Genomic DNA, 13,262 nt, shown 5'->3' with positions numbered 1-13,262 from the left:
TGCTATTGTGGCAATTGCCATCTTTATGTACAGTTACATACTTTTATGGAGAGATCTTCATTTCCCAAAGTCACACGAGCTTTCACAGGAGGAAGTCCTTCTGTGTTATTCTCATGAAGCTCCACTGTAGCTCGCATGGAGTTCTACAAATAAAGGCGGTATTTATGAACCATCATTACTGCCACTTTCCAAACACAGAGTGACACCAGACCATGTAACCTGAGTGCACTTGCCTTGAAGAGCTCGAAGAGCATGTGGAACAAATGGGATGGCACGTAGACCACCTGGATGGGCTTATCAGGGTTCTTGCCTTGAATGTTTTGCATCACAGTGATACACATGTATACAATAAGTCTTCAAATACTTCAAGCCTTTGAAAGAACTCTGCTTATAAAAACAATTCTAGTTTTCTCAACATTTTCATAAAAATGTTAGAGATGGAGTAGAATATAAAAAGGGGAAAGTTAATTTTTATTTTTACAAATTTCAAAAATCTGTACTTTACTGATTATTATCTTGAATACATTTATATGGAATGATTCCTTCCTTATATTTTCTCTATAAGCACTTTTATACAACAAAATAGAATGAGAAAAGAGTTGTACAATATCATGTAGTTATGTATACTAATAATTTTCTTTAAAATAAATACCTTGACGACACAAAAAGACATCTTGTCTCTGACTCCTATAGAATATTATACCTATGTAGCAGATGATTCCAGGCCAAATATGGTTGAATTTAGGCAGACATGAGCCAGTTCTAGCAATGCTAATTGTACTGTGGACCAAAGGTTGCCAACTATAAGCAGCCACATTTAAAATTTTTCATGGCTTGGAATCCAGGCTAAGAAATAACTTAAATGCTTGTGTGGATTTTTAATTATTGGCCCAGCTACAATCTCTGGTTTTAACCAATATTGATGATTTCTGCAAATAATATACTTTGACACCTCTACTTCATCATGATCTGATCAAGTTATTGGACTGTTACATACTATAGTGATGCTACAGAATTGGAGTAAAATCCTGAAAACCAATAATCTTCCTTTCCACTTTTGGGTATACAGAGATTTAAAAATGCCATAGGTTTCTGTACTATATATAGTAAAATGTCAAAATGTTAAAAATGTGAACAGTTTTCTCAGGCCACCACACAAAAATGGTCTCATTATGGTTATGTTATAGCCGTGTTCTGGCAACAAGATTCAGATAATTATTCAAATAATTCAGATAATCATTGTTGTCATTCCACAGTGATATATGGGCCAAGAGAAGTGAAAAGTGAGGGCCAGATCTGGGCTATTATTCATTTGTTATTAGCTATATAAACATTAATAAAATAATATTATTAATACATGTAATAATCTTATACACTACAATGAATCACAAGCTCACAGTTGAATTCCTGGATATGCAGATCAGGGGCTGTCATGTAATACTGTTCACAGAGCATCTTTGCAGTCCCATATGCATCTGAAACAGGAAGAAGACAGTCACAGATGAGAAGTCTGACACTATAACTATAATGTGAACTGAGACTAAAATAATACAGCAGATGTTCATGTTCTGGTTATGTGTATGTTCATACCTCTCACTACCTCTATCACGTTGCAGGTTGGGTCAATGCTTCCAATATGCTTGGGATGAGCGTGGTTGATGCCATCACTAAAAAGGAGAGCTGCAATAGGATGCAGATAAATCTACTCACCACATGACGTCAAAATCTGACACAGAGTAAAAGAACTAATTGCATAAAGGGTGCAAATACATGTACACTCACTGGCTACTTTATTAGAAACACCTGTATACCTGCATATTCATGTGATTATCCAAATCAGTCAAACATGCGGCAGCAGTTCAATGCATAAAATCATGCAGATACAGGTCAAGAGCTTGAGGTAATGCCAACATCAATCCAAAAATGTGATCTCAGTGACTTTGACTGTGGCATGGTTGTTAGAGCCAGATTTTTATGCATGACAGTCTCTACAGTTTACACTAAATGGGGCAAAAAATACAAAAACATCCTATGAATGACAGTTCTGTTAACTGCCTGGGGGAGTGGGGGGGTCTAGGGTCGCGTAGAGATCAGAAAGGGGGCACAAACTTTAAAAAAACAAAAAAAAAAAACCAGACAGGGTATCATTTGCGTACTCAGTGTATTTTATTGCTTTTCAAATAGAATGTGCATAAATGAAAAACCCAGCGTTCCCTCTCCCTCTGTATTTTCATTTTGCTGGGGAGAGGCAGAGCTTAACCGGTCTTTTATCTAGCAGTCAGTGCAGACCACTGTTTAAAACTTAGTGACTTTTCAGACCCCTTTAGCAACTTTAAAATAAATAAATAAATAAATATATTTTTTTTTAAAAATTTCGCCTAACCACAAATCTAGCGACTTTTTGGACAAACCTTAGCAACTTTTCAAATTGGGGGGGGGGGTTGCCACATGATAGAGCAGGCTTGGGGGGGGCGCTTTAGTTTCAAAAGGTTGAGCACCTCTGTGTTAGTGGAAACACCTTGTTGATAAGAGAAGCTGGAGGAGAATGGCCAGACTGGTTCAAGCTGACAGAAAGGGTATAGCAACTAAAGTAAAAACTCTTTACAATCATTCTGAGCAGAAAAGCAAGTCAGAACACACAACACGTCAAACCTTAAGGTGGATAGTCTACAAGAGCACATTGGGTTCCACTCCTCTCAGCCAAGAACAGGAATCTGAGGCTACTGGACAGCTGAAGATTGGCAAAGGACCAGGCAGTGTTTTTATCATCTTAATATATAAGACAACTGCATGAATGAGCAGGGGAACAGGTGTTCCTATTAAAGTGGCCGATGAGTGATAGTTGTGAACTATACTACATTACACTACACTAGTTGTGTTAATCACATATTAACTTGGTTCATTTCCTCCGGCTGAAACAGCATGCAGTTGGCAGCTTCTGTGTATGAAACCACGCACTATGCTGGTTGATGAGCATGCGGAAGGAGATGCGACTGGTGTAGAAACGATCCAGGAAATACTGCACATTGCTGCTGATGTAAGGGTCGAAACCAAACTTCTCCTTGTACTCGATCACTCCCTGGGCCATGGTGGGAACCACATCATTGTGTCTTTTCCGGATCTGGATAAGGATGTCTAAGAAACTGACAGTTTGAACATGTAAGGAAAGAAAGCATGATTCCTTTGAAGGCATTCAAATATCCAGGTATATCTAAGTATTAAGTCTTGGGGACTGGATTGGACCAGACTGGAATCATTCCCACATGTGACAGCTTCAAGTATTTTTAACTATCAAATATTTAGTACCACTGATGAAGTGGCAAAACATTTAAACAAAAACTCAATTGCTAAGATAACACTAACCCCAGTGGACCAGAATAAAATAAAAACCTGTAACTGTAGTCTTATGAACTTACAAAAGCTCTACCAAATCATATGGAGCATGTTTGTTACCAAAATATAACTTGAAAATATATAATCCCCTTCGTTCAAGGGGGTTATAAATTCACTGAGAGCTTAATGATACCTGTGGAGCCACGCTTGGTGAACAGGTTTTAGAGGAAAGGTCAGACAAAGAATCATAAAAGACCCCAATTAAAGGTGAAAAAAAAAGTACCCTGCCTGAATTAGGGTTACTGGGCACAGGCCTTGGGGTGGTGTCTGCAAGAAAGCGCCTGGTGACTAGGCTTTCCGTGTAACCAGGTTCACAAGATGGTTGGGGGTCAGTCAGACAGCAAACAAGTGATAGATAGTCTTAGATGGATTAGAACGTCCAATGGAACATGTAATGTCACTTCGCTGCTGAGGAAAAAGCCTGAAGTAATCTGTGAGATGGAAATGTTTGGACTAAATATAGTCAGCCAATAGGAGCTGGAATCTATCCCCTGAGATAAGTCTTGGGAAAACTTCTCACCCGCCTGTCACTGTAACCCCCACCAGGAAAAGTCAAGAGAAAATGTAGTATTATATCTCAAGCATTGTACCGAAGAGCTTTGTTTTTGTCCAAACAGTAATACTCACTCACTAAGGATACGAGGATCCTCTGGGCTCCGGTTCTCATAATCTAATAGCTCCTCAAAGCTCTGACTGTACCTGAGAGATCAAATAAACCATTTTTAACCTGACAGTTTTATGGACATAATAAAGGTATTTCACTACAGGATAAAATAGTCACTGGATTATACTATGCTCACAAAAGCATGCACAAGAAAAACCTCACAAATATCGTCTATGGCCTTATAGATACACATACAGCAGATGATATTTCTCTTGTACAAATGCAACTTATAATAATAACAATCTTATAATTTCATCATCTTCACTTCCTGTGGAGAACGAGGAGAGCAAATCTCCCCCTTCCATTCTCACCACCGTCTACAGGGGGACAGTAGAATGACAGTAAAAACCAACATGACCTTAAATAGGCAAAATAACTTGACCTAGGCAAGAGCTGCCACTTCACCATGATCTTGGTTTAACTTTAGACTGAAAGCTCTGTAAAATAAAGTACCCCCTCTAGATGGCGCCCAAGGAATTTCTCTATTGTCTATTTCAAGTAGGTGCCTGGTATAAACCTTGCATGGTATGTTTTCAGATTCAGACTGTATCTACTAGAATTTCTGGTCAAATATCAGGAATACTGCAAAAAAATCTAATCAATCATCAGGATTCAAAGTCACGATCACCAGACAAAAGGGAGAACGCTTTTCTATTGTGCTACTTAAGTGTACGCTAGGTGTATTTCTGAGCCATTGTGAGGTTGTTGACAATTTTGTACAAGTGGGGAATATGGGATCACACGGGGCAGCTGTGGCTCAGGTGACAGAGAGGGTTGTCCACTAATGGTAGGGTTGGTGGTTCGATTCCCGGCCCTCATGACCTCACATGCCAAAGTGTCCTTGGGCCAGACACTGAACCCCATTTTGCTCCTGATGGCAATTTAGCGCCTTGCATGGCAGCTCTGCTACCATTGGTGTGAGTGTGTGTGTGTGAATGGGAGAATGAGACACAGTGTAAAGCACCTTGGATAAAAGTGCTAAATAAAGTACGCCATTTACTTATCATCATCTTGCCCTCATTAAGCCCTGCTTCTCACCAGCTCTGAACCAGCTGGACAGATGGCTGATTTAGCAGCTTTCCAGGCAACAGAGTGACTTCTCTCATGGTATTGGCCAAACGTACAGGCAGTTCTTTCCTCAGGAACATATAGGAGGTCTTTTCACAAGCATTCTCTCTACCTGAACAAGAGAAAGAGTACATGTAGGTTATAATAATTTTCTCAAGTTACATTTCATGGCACAGAATGCACGTCTGTACCAGTGCTGCCCCTCTGTTTCCCCTCAAAGGTCACTGCCCAGTAGTCTTGCCAGGAAAGTGTTCCACATTAAATGTTGGTATCAGAATACACTTTTACTATCTTTAGTTGAGTCATCTGCCAAGACCACATACAGAGAAAGCATTTAGATTAAAAACAATATCACTTTCATTTAAACCCTAATATCAGTTGGATGTAAATGTCTTGAAAGCATATTCTATACTCGTATGTTAGACTTTATTTTTTAGTATAAACGAACAGTGAACAGGACCTAAAATTCTACTGTCTTATAAGAATCTTCAGCTGAACAGGCGAATAGTATTTTCTCTAATACAGTAGTTTTCAATAAAGTAGGCCTCTATCATGGTATGTTAGAACTGAAAATAAATATGAAACCATGCAGGGCAGCAACTCTGCAGGTATGGACTTGATAACTCCTTCATCAGATAACTTCTATGTTATGTAAATTAAACTCCATTACTTGGAAAAGCTTAAAAGGTGCAATGGTAGCATGCACTGGAAAAACAAAAATGCTGGATTGTATAGGTTAATGACATGTAAACTTTGGATCGCTGTTATTGGAAGTTTGGGAACAGTCTGGGAACTGTTGTGAAGCATGTGTGTTAGCTTATCTTTGCAAAAATTAAGCATACTTAAGTGCATAAATAGTATACTACAAGTATGTACAGAATATTAAAAGTACATTTTCAATTGCCAAAATATACACTTTCTTAAATATACTTTTGTTGAAGTAATAGCTTTTAAATGATACTTTAGTATGTTGTAAGGAACTAAACTTGAATAAATATATTTCTTAGTACACTAAAGCACATTTAAGCAAAGGTATACTTGCTTATTACATGCCATGTCATAGTTATTTAAGTGTATTATTTCAATTATTTAACAATTATTTGAAAAGTGTTTTAGTATATGAAAGATGTACACTAAATGATTTCTCAGCACAATAAAAGCATAATTTAAAATGCAGACTAAAGTGTATTTAGTTGCTGTATAAGTAGCACTTAAGCTTATGCACACTGTATGAGTACATGCAGTAGCACATTTACAATATACTGCAAGTATAACAATTATATCAACAAATTAAATGTTTAAATCTATCGGAGTGCAATTTAAGTTAAAAAACACAACTAAATGCATTTTTAAAATTATAATTAAATATAGCTTAACAATACACTTAAGTTCGCATAAGCTGTCCCAATATAATGCATTTAGTATATACATTTACTATGTATTTAACTATTAACACTAGAACTATTCCCCTTTTCATATTATACTGTTATATGACAAACTTTTATTTGACCAGGGTAATGCTGCACTGCTACTGTAAACAGTTAGTAGAAGGGTCCAGATTTACTAACATATAAACACCAAATAGGATCTTACAGCAGAGATTCTCTAACTTGTTTTCCACCAGGGAAAAACTTTTACAAAGTAAAAGTATTTTGACACACAGATTTTAAGAGCAAGAGGGCAAATATGTATCACCTTATAAGTAAAAAAATATATATAAAAAATTCAAAAGCAGCTGAATTAAATTAACAATACTTGGTTTTTTATTTGTTTGCTTGCTTGTTTGCTATTTGAGTTTTATATTATCCCCTTTCAATTCAAAGGACCAGTCAATTAGGCTTACAACTATGATAGCTAAATAATAACCAAAAACTACAGTGATACTAGTTGATCTCCACCAACATCATATTATGGTGATAAAGCATCATATGATAGAGCAACCCCACTAAATTATGTCAAATTTCACACAGACAAAAATGCAATAATTTAATAACATTTTAAGTGCATCAGTAAACTTAAAACTGGATGTCTAAGTCTGTGCTCTTTCTACCGCGGTAAAGTTGGTTTTATATTGGACATTCACTGCACATTCAACCTTCTTTCTTCTATTTCTCAAGAAATAAAACCACAAAAATGACAAAATGTGTATTTTCTTTCTCCAGAGTGGGCAGAGAACCAAGAACAACTAAATATATATTTTTAACTTTTCTCCCCTTAAAGCCCACCTAAGCAAATCTTTCGGAAACTCAGGTCATCAGGGCTTTATAGTAATGGAGTCAGTAAGGGACTGTGTAAAAAGTGCATGACCTCGGCAACTGTGTAAGATTATAGTCATCTACTTTGCAGGATATCTACCGTATTGTAGTGTTAGGATACAGTATGGAGTGTGATGTAAGACTCACTACAAGTGCAATATTACACAAAAGTCTTGAAATGTAATGTATATATTACATTTCAATGTATATATTACATTACATATCAATATAATGTGATATGTATATATATATATATATATATATATATATATATATATATATATATATATATATATATATATATATATATATATATATATATATACACATACACACACACACACATACAGTGTGCTCACCCCTCACATTTTTGTAAATATTTGATTATATCTTTTAATGTGACAACACTGAAGAAATGACACTTTGCTACAATGTAAAGTAGTGAGTATACAGCTTGTGTAACAGTGTACATTTGCTGTCCCCTCAAAATAACTCGACACACAGCCATTAATGTCTAAACTGCTGGCAACAAAAGTGAGTACACCCCTAAGTGAAAATGTCCAAATTTGGCCCAATTATCCATTTTCCCTCCCTGGTGTCATGTGACTTGTTGGTGTTACAGGGTCTCAGGTGTGAATGGGGAGCAGGTGTGTTAAATTTAGTGTCATTGCTCTCACACTACCTCATACTGGTCACTGGAAGTTCAACATGGAACCTCATGGCAAAGAACCCTCTGAGGATCTGAAAAAAAGAATTGTTGCTCTATATAAAGATGGTCTAGGCAGTAAGAAGATTGCCAAGAGCCTGACACTGAGCTGCAGCATGGTGGCCAAGACCATACAGCGGTTTAACAGGACAGGTTCCACTCAGAACAGGCCAAACAGTTCCACTCAGAATATGGTCGACCAAAGAAGTTGAGCGCACGTGCTCAGTGTCATATCCAGAGGTTGTCTTTGAGAAATAGACGTATGAGTGCTGCCAGCATTGCTGCAGAGGTTGAAGGGGTAGGGGCTCAGCCTGTCAGTGCTCAGACCATACGCCACACACTGCATCAAATTGGTCTGCATGGCAGTCGTCCCAGGAGGAAGCCTGGTTCAGATGGTGTCAAACGTGTGTGGCGGCAACCAGGTGAGGAGTACAAAGACAAGTGTGTCTTGCCTACAGTCAAGCATGGTGGTGGGAGTGTCATGGTCTGGGGCTCCATGAGTGATGCCGGCACTTGGGAGCTACAGTTCATTGAGGGAACCATGAATGCCAACATGTACTGTGTCATACTGAAGCAGAGCATGATCAGTATGCAGTATTCCATCATGATAACGACCCCAAACACACCTCCAAGGCGAACACTGCCTTGCTAAAGAAGCTGAGGGTGAAGGTGATGGACTGGCCAAGCATGTCTCCAGACCTAAACCCTACTGAGCATCTGTGGGGCATCCTCAAATGGAAGGTGGAGGAGCACAAGTTCTCTAACATCCACCAGCTCTGTGATGTCATCATGGAAGAGTGGAAGAGGATACCAGTGGCAACCTGTGAAGCTCTGGTGAACTCCATGCCCAAGAGGGTTAAGGCAGTGCTGGAAAATAATGGTGGCCACACAAAATATTGACACTTTGCGCCCAATTTGGACATTGTCACTTAGGGGTGTACTCACTTTTGTTGCCAGCGGTGTAGACATTAATGGCTGTGTGTTGAGTTATTTTGAGGGGACAGCAAATTTACACTGTTATACAAGCTGTACACTCACTACATTATATTGTAGCAAAGTGTCATTTCTTCAGTGTTGTCACATTAAAAGATATAATCAAATATTTACAAAAATGTGAGGGGTGTACTCACTTTTATGAGATACTAATATATATATATATATATATATTTCATTTTTATATATAAAAAATCTTTAATTTTTTAATTTAAAATAAAAATATATTTTTAAGAAGATAAATCAAAATTCAATAACGTTTTGACTGTAGGAGTTACACATGTAAAACCAAACGCACTATGATATCGTTCATTATTGCTACCAACTACAGCAAGAAGATTTTAAAAACTCAGTTTTTAATTTTTTTATTTTAAATTCTGAAAAAGAAAAATAATCCAGATACAATAACTTTTGATTGAGTTATACATGTAAACACACCTTCAGGATTCAGGGTTTGATTCCGTGTGTGTGCGGAGTTTACATATTCTCCCAGTACATCAGGGGAGTCCTCCGAGTATTCCAGTTTCCTCCCCCAGTCCAAAGACATGCATTGTTGGTTTATTGGCATGTCCATAAAGTGTCTGTAGTGTATGAATGGGTGTGTGAATGTGTGTGTGATTGTGCCCTGCAATAGATTGGCACCCTATCCAGGGTGTACCCCGTCTTGTGCCCCATTCACTCTGGGATAGGCTCCAGATTCCCTGTGACCCAGTAATGATAACCAGTATAGAAAATGGATGGATGGATGGATGGATGGATGGATGTAGTTCCTAGCAATAATAGACTATTATATTGCATTTGGGTTTATATGCATAACTCCCATGATCAAAAAGTTTTTTAATTTTATTTATTTTTCTTTTAAAAAATGCCTAATATTTTTTTAACTGAGTTTTTAAAAATCAATTTGCTGCAGTTAGTAGCAATAATAGACTGTATGATATTGCATGTGGTTTTACATGTGTACCTCATACAGTCAAAAATGATTACATTTAAGTTATTTTTCTATTTTGCAAAATAAAAAAAACAATTTTATTTTTAAATTATAATACAATAAAATTATTACATGAGTTCAAATTCTATTTGCTGTACTTGATAGCAATAATAAGCTGTATCATAGTACATTTGGTTTTACATATGTAACTCCTATAAGCAATAAGTTATTGAATTTTAATTATTTAAAAAAAAAACCCTTGATTATTTTCAAAATATAGCTGTCTGATAAGAAGAATGGAGTATAATATAGTGTGAAACATAACATTTGAGTTTCATTTCTATTTGTTTAAAGAAAAAAGTTTTTGCAATAAATAGAGCAGTTTGCTGTAGTTGCTAAGACTAACCCTGAGTGTTATATGCTACAATAAGTTTGTGTAATAAAAATGTCTATCATTAATAAAATATATGCTATAAAAAAATAAACAAACACTGTATCCTAGCACTGCAATACATTAGATATCCTGCAAAGTAGACGACTATAATCTTGGTAAAATCTTATACAGTTGCCCAGGTCATGCACTTTTTAGACGGCCCCTAACTGACTGATTGGCTTCAACTGGCTTTAACGGGATAAAACGTTTAAATATGTTCAATTGTACTTAGTTCTCTGTCCATTCTGGAGTAAGAAAATAAACATACAAAGAGGATAAAATGTGTATTTCTTGAGAAATAGAAGAGAGAAGCTCGAATATGCAGCGAATGTCCAATATACTTTCCAAAATCTGCATTTCACGGCCTGCATGAACTGTGCGTAAACACAGCTTCCCATATGACGCAAGACTCGTATTAGAATTAGAATTCATATTACGTATTATAAATCAATAATCTACACAATTCCAAAAACCACTCATCTTAAAGCTAATCTACACCACTCTTAATGTTTCTGTCGGTTGGCTTTAACTCGGGATAAACCTGGGCGTCATAGGCTACTCACCGAAATCCAAAAACTGCTTGATGGACATCGGCGAAGGCGAGAATCGTGAATAATACTCTATTTTGTGCGTGACATCTTTCATTAAGACGTTAAACAGCTTCATGGTTGCGAAATGAACTGCGTACGGCAATCCGAACATTCAATCATTAAAACCAAAAATCCCACTTCCTATTTCCATCTCTACTGCTTACTTTATTATAGGTTTATTTCATTCAGGCGAACTCGGGTTAATCCTTTACACGTGATATGACAGCGTGACGCAGCTGGCCAGAGATGGCGCTCTCCCCACTACTTGAAGATTACAGTACTACATTTGGAAATCAACTTGACAAGAGCTGCACTGGCATATTGTATTCTGTACCCTCTTAGTCAAAAGAGGGATCTGTACCTTTCCTTGTCACTTGAGTGACACCCTCAAGAGTACACTCTTAAAAATAAAGGTTCCAATTAGATGCCAATGGAGAACCCTTTTAAGTTAAACAAAGAACCTTTTACACTCGAGCTCTTTAGAAAAACATTTATTTACTGGTGCTTTAAAGAACCCAGAAATGGTTCTTCACAACATTGTCACAAGGAACCATGTAATTATAAGTTTAAAAAACAACAACAACAACAACAACCCTTAGTTAGTGCTTTGAAGACCCAATGTAAGGTTCTTAAGCATGATGCCAGGAGAACCTTTTCCAGTCCCACAAAGAACCTTATAGGGTTCACTTTAACCTGTTAAGGGATGATGTCTTGAAGAACCAATACCTTGCTCTGAGGAATCTATGATGAAACATAAAGAACTTTTTAGTCTCCAAAGAACCATATAGCTCAGCCCAAGAACCCTATACTATGAAAAATGGTTCTTGACAAGAAGAAGGTTTATTGCAGAACTTAAGGTGCTGTAAAGAACCATTGAAGGGCCTTTAAACTTTTTAAGAGTGCAGACCTGTAGGTCTCCAGTCTTCGGGTCTCAAGACATTTTCTGTATTGACTTGGATTTGTCTCGGATTTATTTGCATCTGTATTTGGTCTTGTCTTGGTCTTGGGCACTGGTCTCCCTAAATATGGCCTCGGTCTTGACTGAGAGTTTGAAAAAAAAAAAAAAGGAAAAAGAAAAAAGAAGTTTGATAAATTCTTCTAAAAAACAAAAAAACCTAATTATTGGTGCAATGCATGAATTAAGCCGAACAGTTGAATTAAAGGCTTGGCCTCAAAAAGATTTGATGGTTATTGGTCTTGATCTTCAATCTTGTCTCAATCTCGACTAGTCCTGGCTTTGGACTTGACAATAGCAGTCTTGACTAAAGCTTTACTTAAGCGTGCATCTTTTGTACCATTAGTCCGTATCTATTACATGGCAATATGAATATAGTTTATATTTGGCCACTCTTGTACCTTTACTTATCTTTCAGACCAATACGTTAAAGGTTAGAAGAAGAATTTAATATCCCTCAATATTGTTTCACCCTTTGTCATCTCAATTATTTTACAATAATTTATTATTTTATTATTATTAAAATTAACCTTGTTTTATCTCATCTCAGGAACATTTTTGCTTTGCCATGTTGGTGAAGGTTTAGTGGAACATAAATGCACACACAGATATTTGAATTCCAAAATTTCCTACAAAAGTCATCTTATTGCAGTAAAAGTAGTAAGATTATTTATCATAAAATCTTTTGTGGTTTTTGTGCTTTTGCTTTTTTTGTGATATACTGCATAGTAGGTAGTTTTGGACAACTGACAGATGACATATTGTGATACATTTTACATATATGGCTCCTTTTTTAAAAAAAAAAAAAACAAAACAAAAAAACACAAGTACACAAAAACAGTACAGGATAAAGTTTCTTGCATCTTTAATTCTACATAGAGAATGCAAACTTAATGCAATGTCTTGATAAGAGAAATGTCTTGGGCCATAAGACATGATGGGTCAAAAGCTAGAGAGTGTTTGACAATATTTTTTTTCATGAAGGTCAGTACTCCAGTAGCAAAAGGACTGATGAAATTGTCATTCTGAATAGATAAAACTATTGTCTGTTTAGTGCACAAAGAAAGAATTGTGTTAATAACACCATCTTAGAGGTGCATTTCATGGCAATCTGAATTGAATTCTGTGCTATGGTGATAAGGAGATTATAGAACCTAGAGAATTTGGTCTCGGAATTAATAAAAAAAAAAAAAAAAAAAAAAAGAAGCCAAATTTCACTAGTATGATACTCGCTGGTTAATGTGAAGTGCTAGTAATGCTGAGATTGCAAGTTC

At 36.6% G+C, this 13,262-nt stretch overlaps 1 protein-coding gene across 3 annotated transcripts in view; it reads right to left on the bottom strand.

Moving 5' to 3' along the window:
- pdk3b (pyruvate dehydrogenase kinase, isozyme 3b) overlaps positions 1-11,485 on the bottom strand; it is a 14,111-nt gene extending 2,626 nt beyond the window's left edge. The window contains exons 1-8 of one of the 3 annotated variants that reach the window (XM_053649223.1): positions 11,007-11,484; positions 5,096-5,237; positions 4,021-4,092; positions 2,959-3,143; positions 1,591-1,680; positions 1,398-1,475; positions 234-310; positions 42-143 (exon numbers count right to left, since the gene is read on the bottom strand). In XM_053649223.1, coding sequence (XP_053505198.1) covers positions 42-143; positions 234-310; positions 1,398-1,475; positions 1,591-1,680; positions 2,959-3,143; positions 4,021-4,092; positions 5,096-5,237; positions 11,007-11,145 — 885 coding nt within the window. In that variant the 5' untranslated portion in view covers positions 11,146-11,484. Of the gene's footprint in view, positions 1-41; positions 144-233; positions 311-1,397; positions 1,476-1,590; positions 1,681-2,958; positions 3,144-4,020; positions 4,093-5,095; positions 5,238-11,006 lie in introns of all 3 variants that reach the window. The other 2 variants (XM_053649225.1, XM_053649224.1) reach the window with 2 other exon arrangements.
- Positions 11,486-13,262: the final 1,777 nt, after the last annotated feature.

The sequence above is a fragment of the Ictalurus furcatus genome, chromosome 18 (genome assembly GCF_023375685.1).
Source record: "Ictalurus furcatus strain D&B chromosome 18, Billie_1.0, whole genome shotgun sequence".
NCBI lineage: Eukaryota > Metazoa > Chordata > Actinopteri > Siluriformes > Ictaluridae > Ictalurus > Ictalurus furcatus.
Note: the sequence above shows the minus strand (reverse complement) of the source record. Positions and strands in the feature narration are given on the sequence as shown.